The 17800-nt window shown below is 42.5% G+C and overlaps 1 protein-coding gene across 1 annotated transcript; it reads left to right on the top strand.

The window, feature by feature from the left end:
• The first annotated feature begins 1924 nt into the window (after positions 1 to 1924).
• On the top strand, positions 1925 to 2267 carry LOC123343444 (histone H4-like). The gene has a single exon (XM_044978574.1). The coding sequence runs from the start codon at positions 1930 to 1932 to the stop codon at positions 2239 to 2241; it is 312 nt and encodes a 103-aa protein (XP_044834509.1). The 5' UTR covers positions 1925 to 1929; the 3' UTR covers positions 2242 to 2267.
• The last annotated feature ends 15533 nt before the right edge of the window (positions 2268 to 17800 follow it).

The raw sequence follows: 17800 nt of genomic DNA, 5'->3' as shown, positions 1-17800 counted from the left end.
TGAATGAGCTTCAGGGATGGGGGAACTTCACGGCCATCCCTCCCTTTTTCCACTGAACAAAAACAATGACAGTAACACACTGGTCAACATGTAGTCTGAGGAAGGAGGTGCCAGCTTGAGGCTTTGGAGAGCCTGGTTCAATATCTGATCAAGTCAATTAGAGACAGACTTTCAAAGGTGGTGAGGCCCCTAAAAATTCAACCAGATGCCGAGTGTGACTAAGTACCTAAGAAGGTTGGGTATCTAATTCCCCTGGAAATCATGTAACCTGCTTAGGTACATTTGAAAAGCCCACTTGTCACCTATTAGCAACTAAATACCTTGGAAAATACAGCCCGTCATCTCGCTGAGCCAGATGTTTTAAGGCATTAAGACTAAATTCTGTTGAAATCAATGGGAGTTAGGTGCCTAAATACCTTTACTTTGTAAAATGAAGATAATAGTTAATACCGCCCCTCTATCACAGAGATGCTGTGGGGTGCTCAGATACTATGGTAAACCTAAGCTTGATACGTACCTAAAATCCAGCCTTTCCTATTCCAGTTAGCTGACCGAGTGACTGTGAGCTGATAGCCTAGTGGATTGAGATGAGCACCAATAACCTGAACCTGGCTCTAGTCTATTCATCCTTCTATGCTACAGTACCATAGGTTAGCTCTGTTTAGTTTATATTCATCTCATTGTGCCATGCTAGTATGTGAATGAGCAGCCTGCAGAAAGAGGGACAAGGGTGGGTGCGGTAACATCCTTTACTGGACCAACTTTTTGTCTTTCTCACCAGCAGAAGTTGGTCCAATAAAAGATATTACCTCACCCACCTTGTCTCTCTCATATCCCGGGACCAACACAGCTACAATCACACTGCATATAGCCTACAGCAAAGCAGTACTGACTCTCTATGTATCAGAGGGGTAGCCGTGTTAGTCTGGTTCTGTAGAAGCAGCAAAGAATCCTGTGGCACCTTATAGACTAACAGACGTTTTGCAGCATGAGCTTTCGTGGGTGAATACCCACTTCTTGCATCCGAAGAAGTGGGTATTCACCCACGAAAGCTCATGCTGCAAAACGTCTGTTAGTCTATAAGGTGCCACAGGATTCTTTGCTGACTCTCTATGCTAAAATATAGAGGCTGCTGTCTATGCAATGCAATTGGGAGAATTGTATGACAAATCAGAGCCCAACTGGTCTGAATCTTTCCTCAGTTACATTTGAATGAGTGGCAGCAGCCTTGCTGAGGTCCAAAAGAAGGCAGAATTTGGCTCACCATCAGGGTGAAGCTAAAAGGAGGAACTGTTCCATTTTCCAGGGGGGAATGGGCTAGTTTTTGAGCAGCGTAAGGCTGGCTGGCTGCTAGAGCTTTTCTGCTCTGTTGAGGTTGTAATTACAGCCTCTCAAAGCTTGCGTGACATTGCTAATTTGACAGAAAATGGAACACTGATATCTGTAAGAACACTCAGAGCGAGGTTTTGATTATAGACTATACATATCTGCAGATCAAAGCTGTGAATATGAAAAGCATTTAAAAATATGTTATCCCAGGAATGTTCCAAAAACACAAGAGGGGGAAAAGTAAATGTCAACTATTAAAGTTTTAAAGAGGTTAAAACAACTAAAAGTCAAACTGGTCTTGGGAATGTAGCATGAAATAATGAATCTGACATTACTAAACCTACCCCTCCCACTCACCCACTCCAAAAAACACCACAATTTTTGTTTGGCAAAAGCTTTTTACCCAAAATCCTTCCAGATTAAAAAGTCACATCTGTCCAGATGAACACTTAAAACAGATACTCTGGCTCTAGATATTCTGTTTTATTTTACATGGCAGTTTCATTCAGCAGGCCCAGATCCCCTCTGACACACTGATTTTTACATCAGTATAATTCCATTGATTTAATTGGCGTTACCCCTGACTTAACTCTAGCGAATATGTCTGGTCGTGGTAAGGGAGGCAAGGGTCTTGGGAAAGGAGGCGCTAAGCGCCATAGAAAGGTATTGAGGGATAACATCCAGGGTATTACGAAACCCGCTATTCGCCGTTTGGCTCGTCGTGGGGGAGTGAAGCGTATTTCAGGTCTCATTTACGAGGAGACTTGCGGGGTGCTGAAAGTGTTTCTGGAGAACGTGATCCGAGATGCCGTTACTTACACCGAGCATGCGAAGCGGAAGACTGTGACTGCTATGGACGTTGTTTATGCGTTGAAGCGCCAGGGTCGTACTCTGTACGGATTTGGAGGCTAAGCTGTGCTAGTAATTCTTTTCGAAAACATCTACTACAGCATAAACAAGAAGAGGAGCAGGCCCTAAGTGTCCATAGTAAATGGTAATTTATATGTGACTGGTGTCAACTTACATGGAAGATATCCTGCTCCTTGAGGCTAAATAAGGTAATAATTGGAGATATACCAATCTCCTAGAATGGACCTTGAAAGGTCATTGAGTCCAGCCCCCTGCCTTCACTAGCAGGACCAATTTTTGCCCCAGATCCCTAAGTGGCCTCCTCAAGGATTGAACTCACAACTCTGGCCAATGCTCAAACCACTGAGCTATCCCTCCCCCCAAATAATTACATCTCTCTCTTTAAATCAGACTGCAGGGGATTTGATATCCATTGAACCTGTCTAGCTATGCCTACACAGAATAGCATCTGTTACAGAAGCTGGAAATTCCCTAATTAATAAAGATGGGTCCAAGTCACAAATTTCACATCCAGATCTGATCTGAATCTTCCCAGTGTTTGAAGGAATTAAGTCCTGGAGTTCTGCTTTGCTCTTTACTAATTATAGGCCAGAACCTGCAATCTTAGCACCCGCTAAAGTCAATAGGAGTTGTACATGTGGAAGGGCTGCAGGAAACGGCCATGCATTTTCTGTCAACATGAACATAATTACTGTGTAGCAGTGCTGTTGTATTGTGTTAACAATCTGTCACTATAGGCCTAATCCTGTGTGGTGTTGAGTGCCCCCTGTAAGGTACTGGTGCTCTTAACTCCCAACTTCAAAGGGAGATAAGGATGCTTAGTACCTTGCAGCATCTGGGCCTGTGACCTTAGAGCATGGTAGTGATGAGCATCACCAATAGCTTAAGAGATGATAACATTTATTATCTTCCTCGCTCAGAGTGGGGTGATGTTCTGCAGCAGGAGTCACTAGTCAGAGCTAAGCACTTCTAAATGATGTTACAAAAGGATCTAGAGTTTGGGTGGCTTCTAAGAAATCTCTTGTCATGGATAAACACTCCCTGGTTGATATGCCTAACATCCCTTGATGTTCCCTCTATTCAGTCTGGATCTGTAGGTAGAAATAAAGATGTTGGTGTTTATCTACCTGTATCTAATTTATAGAAACCCCGTCGCCAAACTTTTTGTACCTGAGAAATGGCCTCACAGATTTGGTGTCAAATGGGGGAATAAAAACCTGTTAGCTGCCGCATGTTAAAAATCTAACCGATCCCAGTTCTTTATTTTTATCAGAGACTCCCTTATTACCATGATGTAAGCTTTAAATATATGGGAAAATAACAAAACAGTAAAGGGGTTAAATGACAGCAGGGATCAATATTTTATTGTATTCCCTCTACAGTCTAACAGATACAAATAGAAAGGGCCAGGCACAGCATAAATATTTCCTATTATGGATAAACTAAAGTCACAATGGAATCTGTCATGCTTGTGATATGAGAGATGGACAATATTTCTGAGCTGCTGCCATGCTGGCACTTGAATGGAGTTTATATTTTGCTTATGGAGCCAAATCAGAAACCATTTTTTTGGCCCAGCATGTGTAATTCTTCTTCATGGAAGCTCGAAATGGCTGTAGAGCAGCTCAATATTCCATTTATTTTATTTATAAAAGAAATTCAAAGCCTGAAAAGATGAAGTAATTGACTTACTGGGATGACAGTTAAACCCACTAAATTTAATCTTATCCTCTCAAGTACAACATATCACGCTTACAAATTATCACCCTGCACCAGACAGGCCTGCTCTCTTCACCTAATCCAAATGGAAATGAAGGCCTCTGTTATTGTATTATCTGACTTTACTATCAGCATTAATCCGGCTTAACTCACTTAATGATGCCACTTGTGGCACTATGAAGGCAGCAAAGAAGTCTATAAACTACTTCCATTAAAATGCAAATCTGGCCCACAGAGAAAATAAGTGACACAAAAGTAGAAGAATTCGGCCATACACTGTATTAGCCTCTTGCCGCACAGAACTGATACAAGTATAATAACTGATGCTGTGATTATTATTCTAGCTGTGGATTTCCAATGAAAGGAAGCCAGTCTACCACAGAACGTCACAAAAGTGCTTCAACAAGCCAGGGTATTTAATTTCTGAAGAGATTTATATTTTTTGTTGTCAGGAAATGAACAAATACTTATCAATGTAAAAACTGCTATCTTAAATCTTCCTGCCAGGTTTTTCATACTGATATTATTTGCACCCTATAACACAGGAAATGAAAATCTTCTATGCCTTTCACATCTCCCCTGTATCTTAAAATCCTTTGGTAACAGACTTACTTAAAAAACCCTTTTGTAAACACAAAAGAGAACTTTTGTGGATCAAGTACAGGGAATAACTAATGCCAAAATTTCAAACCCAAACTCCCAGCATCTGAAAGCTGAAAATTTCTACTCTATCTTATTTTTTCTCTTTAAAGAAATGCGTAACATCTATTTTACTTGTGAATCCTGTTTCAGTTTTAATATGAAAAATATCCTCCCACCCCACCCCACACACAGACCACCCTTTTCTGTATGAAAAATCATCAAGGTAAAGGAGTCATAATAAAAACACTGGCAGGGGATTTTTTTGTTTTCTTTCTAAGTCTCCTAATTTCTCTTGAGCTCAATAGTTCCCCTCTCCTCAGTGACTGTAAAACTTGACTTCTGGCTCTGGGAGGCATAGGGACACTGAGCCAGAGCCCTACCTGGTGTGAATCAGCATAGTTTCACAGACGTCAGTAGTGATGTAAATGAATATTTACACCAGCTGAGGATCTGGCTCAGTATGTTTATGCATGGGGAGGCAGATTTGAAGAAAGTTATAACCCACTACATTCCATTTCACTATTCCTCCCTCTCTTCCCCCCTCACCCCCACGGAAAGCTTACTACTGATAATATTACAAATTAGACATAGGTCCACATTGCAGGTCCAAACACTCCCACTTGGGTCTGTATTTGAGTCAAGGGTTTTGGTTGAGTCTAGGGTACTGACAAGAGCTAGCTGTCAGATTCCGATCTGGATGTGTTTTGGATTCTGAATCCCCCTCAAAATTTGGGGGTGTTCAGAGCTGGAGTCAGAACCATTCTTTATAATACCCCACTTACCAACTCCAAACCCACAAAATGACCTGCTACTGGGGCAAAGGGTTCAGCCACACCCAAATTCAGTTTTACACTTGTTGAGATAACGTTAAATAGACTGGTTTCAGAGTAGCAGCCATGTCTTAGGTCACAATTGATCTGTGGTGTTGGTGATCTTATTTGCAGTTGCCACTTATCCATTTCACAAGGGAGCAGATTCTGGTACCCTTCCTCACTCTGTAGAACACCTTCGAACATCTCATTAACTTCAGCATCACCACTCAGAGACTAGGATATTATTCAATGCGAGTGAGAATATCCAATTCCAGCCTAAAACAGTCCAGTGCAGTCTGACATGAATTGCAGTGTCTGCTTAAAAGAGGTTTGCTGCTGTGCAAAACTCAGCTATTTCAGCTCACAGTGGTTCGTGCAGGTTGTGGCTTTTGCTCTTTACACAACAAAACAGTGTGAGGAAACCACAGATGCTCTGCTGGGTTCCAAATAATCATGTTTTTACACACATGTAAGGCTTTGCTATATTTGTACTGCTGCTCTGACTGGTTTCTAGCAGCTTCTAAAACACAGAACACAGTAAACACCAGTAGAGGGCTCACAAACTGTTTGAAGGGATACATCTCCATGCACAACAATGCAGACCTCCTCTAAGTATTGGTTCGTGTGAGTTTTCATTGCTGGGCCAGATCTACAGCTGGTTTAAACTGACAAAGTTTCACTTGCACTAATTTCCACCAGCTGAGGATCTGGCCCCTGAAATTAACATTGAATTAACATTGAGCCCCAAACTCAAAGTGAATCTAGTTTCCAGTTGAATCCAAGTGAAACCTGTGCTTGGAATCGTTTCCCACCTGAAAGCATGACACTGCTCAACAACTCACGCTCCCATGTCCATGTGGTAATGAAGCCATGGAAATTATGACTGGTTTCAGGTTCCATCGTAAACGGTTCCCAAAATTCTACCCAGGACAGACAGCAGGCCAAGAGTTGAACGAACTGTCGGATTTGTGGGGATGCTTGCTCAGTACCTGCATGATTTATCCCTAAGGCCTTGTCTACTCCGACCTCTTTTTAAAGTGCTTTGAGATCTATGGATGAAATGCCCTGTATAAGAGCAAGGCATTATTATTGTTAAGAACATTTCACTGATTTACGTAAGGTATGTTTTTAAGCCTATTTAGTTTGTGTTGTAATGCCTGAGTGGACCCTCTTATTTAAGTTTAAAGCAGGCTTATTGCAGTTTAGCTTAAGTCGGTTAGGAGTTGGTTTGAGCTAAACCAAAAATAAATCATTCTCAAAACAAAATAAGAGTTTCCACTCAGAGTTTGCAACATTTTAACTAAATCAATGTAAAATCCTATTTAAGTTAAACTGGGGCAACTTTCCTCATATAGACAAGGACTGACTCTGACTGATTGTGCTCTGGCCCTTTGCTTTCATAAGCAGATTCAATACGCTATAAAGCATTTTGGAAAAGAAATGCTCTCCGTATCGTGCATTATTAGCAATATCAGGTACGATTATTGCAGAGCAGGACTCTGATATTCCATATTGCTCTAAGTGGATGTACAGACCTCATGCTGATGTCATTTGATTCAGTTATTCTTGTGGATGGACAGAAGAGCCCTGCTTTCAAGATCCAACATGTGGATTTGAGAGTAGAATTCTTTCCTTATATTTTTGGAATGAACCCATATTCTAGTGAGGGCTGGGGCCTAAAATTCTGTCCTTCCAACGTGTACCTGGGACTCTGCATAAAACCAGGGGGAACAGCATGTGCATATGAAGGTGGAATGCTGGTTGTGTGTGTCACTTTCCTTTCCTCTTCCTGAGTGACTGTCTGGGAATAGGGGAGGACAGGGCTCTTTGAACTGCATTTATCCTAAAGAGGTCATTTTATAGTATTGTGTAACTCATTCTGAGGACTTAACCAAACAGGCTCCATCCCCAGATATGTATATGAAAGGAGAGTTTCTTGTGCACAGGCAACACTGAGCAAGAGAGAGGATTGTTTTATAAAATTAAACTAAAATGTCTGTTTGTTTGTTTGTCTGTTGTATCTGTAAAATGCTATCTAGGTCCTAAAGTACGAATTATCGCAAACCAAACAAAATGATTTATAATATCAAGCCTTGGCACTCACTGCATGAAGCCAATAATTTTGAGATGTTATTAAAAACTCAATATTCAACCATCCGAGGCAACTGCAGTAACTGTGTAACTTTGTATACTTGGAATAAGAGACTACTCACTGTAAACTGGCATGCAAATAATAAATTTTTCACAGTGCTCATAGGGAGCATGACTTTTTAGAAGTATGTGCATACAGACGCTCATGCAAAAAAGCATGCCTGATTACATCTGCAAGTGACCAGTCACAATGGTTCTGTAACAAAAGTTTGGAATTCCCATTTCATGATAAATATCAAAATTTCCTTAAATCCTGAAACAAGAGTAAAAGTCAATTCCAAGTGGCAGAACTTCCTGTGGGAAGTTTCCAGTTAGCTCTTTGACCCAGCAAACTCCTGCTGAAGACTGTTAAAAGTTTGATTTAAGTGTGGGTTGAGTAAAAGTAGTCAAGGATGTCAGGATCTGGCCCTCACAGCAGAGATCTGACATGCTGTTCAGTGCCATCTTCCCCAAATCTCCCTACTAGTATAACCCAAACCTTCCTGGGAGAAGCCACTACTACTGCCAGGGACGGCTCTAGGAATTTCGCCGCCCCAAGCATGGCGGCACGCTGCGGGGGGGCACTCTGGCGGTCGCCGGTCCCGCGGCTCCCATGGACCTCCCGCAGACGTGCCTGTGGAGGGTCGGCTGGTCCCGCGGCTCCGGTGGAGCATCCACAGGCATGCCTGCGGGAGGTCCACCGGAGCCGCGAGACCAGTGGACCCTCTGCAGGCACACCTGCGGGAGGTCCACTGGAGCCGCGGGACCAGCGGACCCTCCGCAGGCATGCCGACAGGCAGAGCGCCCCCTGCGGCATGCCGCCCCAAGCACGCGCTTGGCGTGCTGGGGTCTGGAGCCGGCCCTTACTACTGCTACCTAGTTACGGCAGTGGTTTGTGATGTAGACCCCAAGCCACTTAAAATGGATGGAAATTTCTTACTCTTTTAGCAGATGTCATTAGACAGCAGTCAGCTGATACCCAACTTACTGCCTCTACAGAGGTAACCAACATTCAGATACGTCCCCTAGATGAGAAAGACTATACATCCAGTCCTTGTGCAAGCCTTCCAGTCCATAAGCAGTTTTGCAATACTCCTGGGAGTGAAATAAGTAAGAATTGAAGATCCAGGCTGTGACGGGGTCCCCAGAGTGCAACATGGACTATGAGACCACTGAGCTCTCTGTCCCACCAACCTGGAGTATCCCTCTCACACTGTGCTGCTGTGACAAGGCACAAACCTCCGGCAGGTGTTGCACTTACACAGACATCTACAGGAAGGGACACACGCAACTGAGTTACATGAATGATCTCTCAGCCACTCATGAACCATCACTAGGGAGGCTCCAGCCAATATCCCCCCCCACATACACTCCCCAGTATTGCATCCCAGAATTGTACCCTCTTACAGTGGTCAGAAGCCTGGCCAGTGTAAGTTCATTACCCAGTCCACCCCTCCCTCAATGTGGAAGACCCACACTAGTCTTTGTAAACTGAGCTGAGATTTCCCAAGCACTTCAACTGAAATGCCCTGTTTTAGGTAAAATGTAAAACAGATTTATTAACTCCAGAGAGAGAGATTTTAAGTGATTATAAGTAGTAAGCATAGAGATCAAAGTTGGTTACCTAATTTATTTTTATTTCTTAACCATCTAAGTTCTACCAACTAAAAAGGATTTGAATCAAGCTGTGTCTCACCCTGACAGATGGTACAAACAGGTCATAGATCCTTAATACACAGGCTAGAACTACCTTCCAACCCGGGACCACCCACTTACCGTTCAGTCTTCATCCTCCAGACATTCCTCCAGGTGTTGAGTTGCGGGGGGGGGGGGGGGGAGGGGGGAAGGCCAAGTGATGATGTCACTTCCCCTCTTTTATAGTTTCTTCCAGCTTGCTGGAAGTCCTCATTGGTCAAGTAGTCTTCACTGTCTACGTGTTCTATCTGAGAAGTCTTCTGGGATGGGCTGTTGGGAGAGTGAATTCCCTTTAATGGGCCATCAGTGCATCTGGCTACACCACTGTCATACCTGAAAGGCTCATTGTGGGTGTTCCCAATCTCACAACATGTTTCAGTAACGCACACATAGCAAAACTTCATAACTTCCCAAACAATGCTAGCACATACACTCTAACAGGATATTAATGTTCAACAGATCAAGACTTTTAAACTGATACCTCACAAGGCATACTTTATACAAAACATAACGATATGATAGTGGTGAATATGGGAGTTCCAGGGTACTACTCTGAGATACAGAGTGTCATGAAGGAAATATTTTTATCATCAGATAAATGAGCAAAGAACTACTGTTTTTAAAATAAAATCCTCTCCTGAGTTTAGTGCTCAAATGGTGAGGTGGTCTCCCTACTGTTCCCCCTTTCAGTCCAGCATAACACTGCAGGTAAGCCCTACCTCACTTCCCTTCACCCAGGTTATAAACAAGTCCAGACAATTGAATCAAAGAGGGCCCCCTCCCAGCAGGGCTGGCTTAGGCCGATTGGCCCGATTCCCCCCGAATTGGGCCCCACACCTAAGAGGGCCCCGCGCCGGTGCCTTTTTAATTTTTACTCACCTGGCATCGCTCCGGGTCTTTGGCGGCGGGTCCTTCACTCGCTCCAGGTCTTCGGCGGCGGGTCCTTGGCTTGATCCAACTAGCAGTTCCTGGCTCCTTTCTTCAGGAGACTCTTCTTTCCTGTACCTGAAAGTTTCTGGCCCAGGACCCAGCCCTTCTGGGAGTTATCTCTTTGCAGCTCTTGCTTAAGCAGGAATCCCCAGCTTTTCTCTTTTCAATTGTACTAGCTAGTTGCACACTGTCTCCTTACCCAGAGTCAGTGGTGGATTAGCCACTGGTCTGATGGGGCCCATGGCCAAGGGCCCTGGCCAACTGGGGGGCCCCAGAAAAATGGGCACCCTCACACCGTGACCCCACTTCCCACAAGAGCACCAGGCAGGCGGGAAAGAGCAAAGCAAGCCCCCACACCCCGACAGGCAGGGTGGGGGAAGCCTCTGCCCGCTGGCCTCTTTTTTTCCTTAATTAGTCTTCAGACTGCTCACATCAGCAGCCTTTCCTTGCTGGTGTCTCCTCTGCTATAACAGAGGAGGCAGCTTTAAGGTTGCTCCTCTTCTCCCAGTTCATTCTCAATTGGTTGGGTGAGAGGGAAGCCTTGATTTGCCCAGTCTGCAAGGCTCCTGGGCCAGGACCTGTAAAGAAACAGTAACAGGATTTCCTCCCAAACACTTCTTACTCCTGAGTTTGTTTCCTCTCACCAAATGTCTCCCAGGTCCTTGTATATTTAGTCAGCCCTTTAGACCTCTTAAAGGGACATGCCACATAATGGGGTCAGCTGACCATTAGGCATCAGTATCCATGAGGAACAGACTGCCCGATCACACGCACTATTGGGTTAGCTATATACGTGGTGGTATCTTAGCATAAAATGAGGCCATAAGTCTCATTTCCCTGACTTGGCAGTTCTGATATAATGTCTGGCCTTGAGTCTGGAAGTGCATGTAAGTGTACGTACAGTAAAAGATATGAGGCCAAATTTAGTGAATTAGCTCAGATTTCTATGGGAGTTGCACTCACTCACAGGGCCACAGTTTATAAAAATGGACCATAGGTAAAATTATCCATCGTATCCAGGGGCAGATTTTCATCGGCCTATGAAGTGGCATTTCCAAATCCTGCCAGGGATCCTTACGCATGGGAAACCACAAGAACTCATGCTTTGCTTTCCAACCTAGCCTTCCCTGAGAATTAGAAGAATCAGCATCCAGTGCCACTTCTAGACTGGGTTGGATTGTCTTAATACGAGAGGATAATATAAAGGTTACATTTGTATTGCAGAACCTCCTAGGTTAGATCCTTCGATTTGAACAAAGCTGTGTGTTCATAATCTAAAATAAATGGTTATATATCTTGCCTGGGGGAAAACAATTGTTTTGTTTTGGCTTAATTGTGAACATACATTAATTATGTAATAGAAAGAGGGAGCTAGGGCGAAGTTTTGTGCGTCTCTGTGGATGTGAGATATTTTTAACTACTAGGGCTTTGCATTTGAGTTCCATGGGCATAAAGATGAAAACAACATTCTTTGAGTAAATCTGAATGAAACCAAATAGCTCGGTATTTGTCTCCCCTATCGCCATACAGCAGTGGTGGGCAACCTATGGCTTGCAGGCCGCACGTGGCCCATCAGGGTAATCCGCTGGTGGGCCGTGAGATGGTTTGTTTACATTTGCACAGCCTCTCGCAGCTCCCAGTGGCCCCGGTTTGCCTTTCCCAGCCAATGGGAGCTGCGGGAAGCGGTGCAGGCCACAGGGACATGCTCGCCGTGCTTCCCGCAGCTCCCATTGACCGGGAACGGTGAACCACAGCCACTGGGAGCTGCAGGCGGCCATGCCTGTGGATGGTCAATGTAAACACTGTCTCTTGGTCCACCAGTGGATTACCCTGGTGGGCCGCTGGTTGCCCACCACTGCCATACAGGGTTTAAAAACAAAACACAGAACCTCCTGGAGCCTATATGGTCCAAAATAAAGGGAAATGTGGTCTCTTATTTTCATAGTCTACAGCCTGGAATTCCATTAGGATTTAGGAGGTGAGATTTTAGATTTTATTGGCCCTTTAAATAGTTCACTTAGGCCCTGATGCTGCAATGTGGACCCTTGAGCCTGTGGAAAGCCCCATTTAAGTCAACGAGGCTCCATGACAGGTTCAAGGATCCACCTCTGGGTGGATCAAATAGCAGCATTGGGGTCTTGGGAATTACAAAGCCTAAAAAAATGTAAACACAAATAAACACAACCCCCCAGGCACAACGGTGCTATTCCCATTGAAATGGAATACTCCTGCGTAATGCTACACTAGGACTTTGTGGACATGAGCTTGGCAGGAGGAGAACTGAATAGGGTTGTGAGTTTAAAATCTGAGCACTCGGTTCTCCTTTCACACCTGTTTTAGACAAGTATAGCTCTACTGAGTTCATTGGATTTCCTTCTGATTTACAACAGTGTATGGGAAAGGAGGAGGAAGCTCTGAATCTTTAACCTCTTTTCAATTAATAGAGTTAAGAAGCGTAATCCACCTTCACTTGAATGCTGTCTTTCCGGCTTTTCTATTTCCCTCTTAGCAGATAGTGCTGAGTGACCTCAACTCCTCTTGAAGTCAGAGAGTGGAAGGTGGTTGGCATCTTACAGAATATAGCCCTTATTTTGCTGTCCAGATGACTGAATGCAGTAAAATGAATTCTTAGGTGGAGTAATGCTTGTCATACTTGACTGTATGTGATTTCTTCTCTGACAAAAAGGGAAGTGGATTTATGATATCAAGTACACGTTCTGTATTTGTGCAACTGTGCTCACGATTTGCAGGGCCAGATCCTGCATTCCCTAAGGAAACTCAGCCCCCATGCACCTCAATGACAGCCAGAGGTCTATAAGGAATGCAGGACAAAGGTTCCTATTAACAATGAGTCAATGGAAGCAGGTGGGAGGTCAACACTGAGCCCAGTCTGACTCTGAAAGTGAAAGAGAATTTGTCAGTATGGCCAGCTCTTAATTTAAACGATATGTAGTTTTTAAAAAGAGAAATGTACTTACCATATTTTTAATAACACTTTATTATTACTTTTTACTTGGTGGAGCAGGTCAAAAAATGCAGATTTTTTTTTTCAAAAACTTTCCATTGAATTTCAAAATTTTGAACATTTTCTGCCAGCTCCAATATTTTGGTAGCACCTATAGGCCCCATTGTGTTAGGCACTAACACAGAGTAAGGCCTGGAGTAAAAACTTCAAAAGCACCTAAGTGACAAATAAGCTGAAGTAAAATTTTCAAAAGTGATCTTAAGTACCATTGTCTTTTGCTCACTTTTGAAAATGGGACTTAAGCTTTTAAATCACTTGGCTAGCCCTGGTCTATACCCAAAGTTGAATGCTCTAATATTGAATGTGCATGGAATGTCTCATGGCCTGATAAATCAAATAACATTGCTTATGACTTAAGAGAAATATAGTGATGGTTAGTGGATGGTGGAGAGGGAGTTGGGCCAGGACATATCAGAAGTAAAGTATAACTAGATACCTGAATGACATAATGGTCATGATGCTTCGCTCCTTGGTCCGCTCTCCAGAAAAGCATTTAACTACATGCTTATCTTTAAGCATATGAGAAGTCCCATTGAGATCAATAGGCTTACTCACATGCCATGTCTACACTTGGAGATAGAAGTGTGATTCCCATCTCATGTAGACATACTTGTTCTAGCTGTTATTAGGCTAGTGCACTATGAAGAAAAAAGTGTCGTTGCTGTAGGGCAGGAAGTGCTGAGTGGTGATATAGGCTAGCCACCCCAAGTACAAATCCACCGGAACCCTGTGGGTATGTATTCGACACAGCTAGCCCATGCTGCTGTTTGCTGCTACCCCAGCTATGCTGCTCTTTTTAGTGTGCTAGCTTGATAAGTATGTCTATATGAGCTGTGAATCACACCCCTAGCTCCAAGTGTAGACATACAGTGTGGACAGCTAAGCATGTGCTCAAGTGCTTTTCTGGATCAGAACCAAACTGAGTAACATACATATGTCACAATATTAAGATTTGCTGTAATCAGTTCTCAGATGTGTATTAATTTGGGTTTTAATGTTCTGACCAAATGAAGTGTTCTTAAAGTTTCTATTCATATATACAAAATGAATGTAGTTGCCCTCTCATTCACTAATCTCAAAGTGCCTTCAAATATGAATTAATTGATATTTCAGTGGGAGACAAGTATGTATTATTATCCCCATATTACAGATGAGGAAGCTGAAACTGGGTGAAGACTGGGAAAAATAAAACCCACAGACTCAATGGAATTGTAAAATAAATTTGCCTGGATTGTAGTCCCATCATTTTTAGGTTCAATTCCATTGATGTTCTTGCAAGTGACCTTGCAGGCAACAATGTTCATGGAAACACTGAATTTTGTACAAATATTGGGGAATATTCACAAAAATTATATTTTGATTTTATAATTACGAGTATCACACCAGAAACTGGGATTCAAAATGTTACCCAGTCATGGAACCGAAACATACCCAGTGTTCTATATGTCATCTTAAAACAGCTTGAAATTCCAAAATCAATTATTCGAAACGAATTGCTTATGGATAAGTTAAACAGCAAAGATTATTTGCAGAAATTATTCACTGAATACTTCTAAACAACAAATACACTGGAGGAAATCATGATCGGTTTACCCATGGTATATGAGAGGAAAAAGAGGCAAAATTCATTAAATAAGTTATTTATTTTGAATTATTTGGTAGCTCTAATCAGAACATTTTTTAAACAGACTGAATTTGAGTTCCGAGTGGGGATAAATAAGAGAGAGCATGAAAGAGGAATCCAGAATAATGAATCATACAGAGCAGATTAATTGCTCTCTTAGGCTTTTTCATAATTCGAGAGGGACAGCAAACAAAACTAAAATGCAACACACAAAACTGAATAAAGGAACTACTTTTTTTGTACATAATTAACCCGTGGAACTCATTGCCACAATATATTACTAACGCGGCATAAATGGGACTGCAAAAATGATTAGACATTTATGAGAATAATAAAGAACATCCACATTGACATTAAGTGGAATAATAATGTACACAGAGGGCAGCACTCATGCTTCTGGACATAAGTCAACAACTAAGTGTTAAGTATCAAAGGGGTAGCCATGTTAGTCTGGATCTGTAAAAAAGTGACAGAGAGTCCTGTGGCTCCTTATAGACTAACAGAAGTGTTGGAGCATAAGCTTTCATGGGTGAATACCCACTTTGTCAGATGCATGTGTTGTAGGTTAGGCAGATGCTTCACTCATAGCCAAGTTATTGCATAATTCTCCATTCTGGGGGTTTCTCACGTTGCTATGAATGTGATAAATCCTCAAAGGCATGTAGGCACCTAACTTCCATTGAAATCAATGGGAGTTATGCACCCCTAAATATATTTGAGGATCTGGGCCTAGATTACATGCTGATCTGATGTGGCATGGCAATATTTATGTTCTTTTTGTTAGCTAGCTCTCTATTTAAGATTGGCCCTAGTAGCAGTGTACAGAATTACAGTGTGAAAAGCAAAGCTTGCAAAGTTGAACTTTTGCTGAATAGCAGCAAATTTCCTGTGGACATTGGCCCAGGCATTCTCCTGAGTCCACTTTAGCCAAAGGCAGAGGAGATCATGGTGGAGGGCTCAGCAGCAGAATGTGTGCCATGGAGGAAGATTGCAGTGATGCAAAGTGACTGACCGCGATCTCCCTTGCACCAATATAGCCCAGGGAACCAAGACAGCTGAAAGAGTGAGTAGTACTGGCAGGGTAAGAGGCATAGATAAGGCAGCCTCTGGTTCAGTGGCTCCCATCATCGAAGCTCGGAGTAGGAATTAAAGGGATTGTGAGTTTCAAAAGCTTTCACTAATGATTTAACTGTGCTCCCACTGAAGTGAGGGGCCAACCTCCTTTTGGTTGTAGTGAGAACAGAGTTAGGCAATTATTGAGTGGAAAATATGTCCCACCTCCTCAGAGTAAATCCTCCCTGTGACTCAAGGGATCTTGAAGGTGTAATTTACACTTCCTTGTGACAGGCTCAATGAATTTGGCCCAATGAGTGCATCAAAATGTAACTGGCTGTCTCAATGGCTATTAAAGCTCCTGAAGACAAATCCCACCTAAAGTGTTGAATTTAGTCAAGAAACACTTTAAAAGGATATGCATTTAAGCTTTTAGAAGAACATCTCTCAGGTTGGGCATCACAAGGTTGCATACCACCTGAAGATATTATATGCACATCTATTATACCCTCTACAGCTGGATTCCTCCTACACAATTCCATGTAATTGATCATTAATGAGTAAATTGCTGTGTAAAAGACTGCAAAACAGCTTGGGTGAATTGACCTGCACAAAGATTGTTCTTCTAGAAACAAGCTGAAATTCTTACCGCTGAGCAATTTCCATGACAATAGAACAGCTCCGGTAGCTTTTATTTTAAAACAAGGATAAAATGGAACAAAAGAGAGAGCAAATAAAGGAGATGAGAAATCTGAGATAAAAGACAAGACACTAGCCAAAAAAACAAAACAAAACAACCCAACCACCAAAAAAACTCAACCCAACAAAGGTCCCATTAATCTAAAAATATTAGTTTCTTGTAAGAAACTAGTTGACACTTTTAACTTATGTTGAGGCAATTTAGAAACTACAAGGAAAAAAAAAACCCCTCCACAGTGCATCTATTCCTGGAAATCATGGTAGATTCTGCTATTTGAATCTTATCTGCTTTGAAAGTCAATGACTTGGAGCTGGGGGCGGGGAGGGAACCACCACCACCACCACCTTGGCAGATTGCCATTAACTTGTTTCATTTTTCATCTTTTATACCCATCATATATTTCTGCCTTTATTTTGTTTGCAAACCTGTATGTCATTGCATGGAATGATTGTTACTACATATTTATATATATATATATAATATGTATTTATTTCCTCTAGAAACAACTAGGGGAACCACTACTCAGATGTAGCTTTCTTGCTTTTAGCTTTCAGGCATTTCCCCTCCACGCACTACCCCACCCACCCCATTGCCACCTCTCTGTTACCAAGTCAAAATAAAAGTCCCCCGTATCTTTCATTGTTTTTCCGATGGTTGATTGAATGGTATGCTAGGTTCAGTGAACTTGGTCTTGGCTAGTGCTCCACCCAGAAACAACGTTCTCTTCTATACAAATTACCATATGAAAGCGGCTAATGTCACTTTACTGCAGCTCTGCTCAGTGCTTCAGAATTGTGAGTGGCATCCTGCACTCCACGTTTGCTTGGTTTTAAGGAGTCATTCTGCTTTCTCTTCCCCACCCCCCTACTTGTGCCCTACTCTTCTATGAAATATTTTGTCTGCTTTCCTTTATTTGCCAAAATGTCATCTTCACCTAATGAAATATGCATTACCTTAGATGTGAAAATAACTTGATCCTGGAAAGCTGATATTGTAAAAATGTTAGTTGATTATAGAAATCCATCGTGCAGATCCTCAGCTGGTGCAAATTGATTATCACACGCTGATTTACACCAGCTGAGGATCAGTCCCTTGAAACTTTAGGAATCCAAAATTCCCATCAAACATTCCTTTCTGGAGAGGAATACACCCTCAGCTGGTGTATATTACCATAGCTCCATCCATGCTAGTTTGCACCAGCAGAAGATCTGCCTCCTTCCCTGTAACTTGCTGTTAGAATTTTAAGTAACTAGGTATCCCTGAAAATAAAT

This window comes from Mauremys mutica, chromosome 10 (genome assembly GCF_020497125.1).
Source record: "Mauremys mutica isolate MM-2020 ecotype Southern chromosome 10, ASM2049712v1, whole genome shotgun sequence".
Classification (NCBI taxonomy): domain Eukaryota; kingdom Metazoa; phylum Chordata; order Testudines; family Geoemydidae; genus Mauremys; species Mauremys mutica.
This window is presented reverse-complemented; position numbering and strand designations above follow the sequence as displayed.

Coding starts and splice junctions, on each gene's coding strand:
- LOC123343444 (XM_044978574.1), top strand. CDS start 1,930: ATGTCTGGTCGTGGTAAGGGAGGCAAGGGTCTTGGGAAAGGAGGCGCT.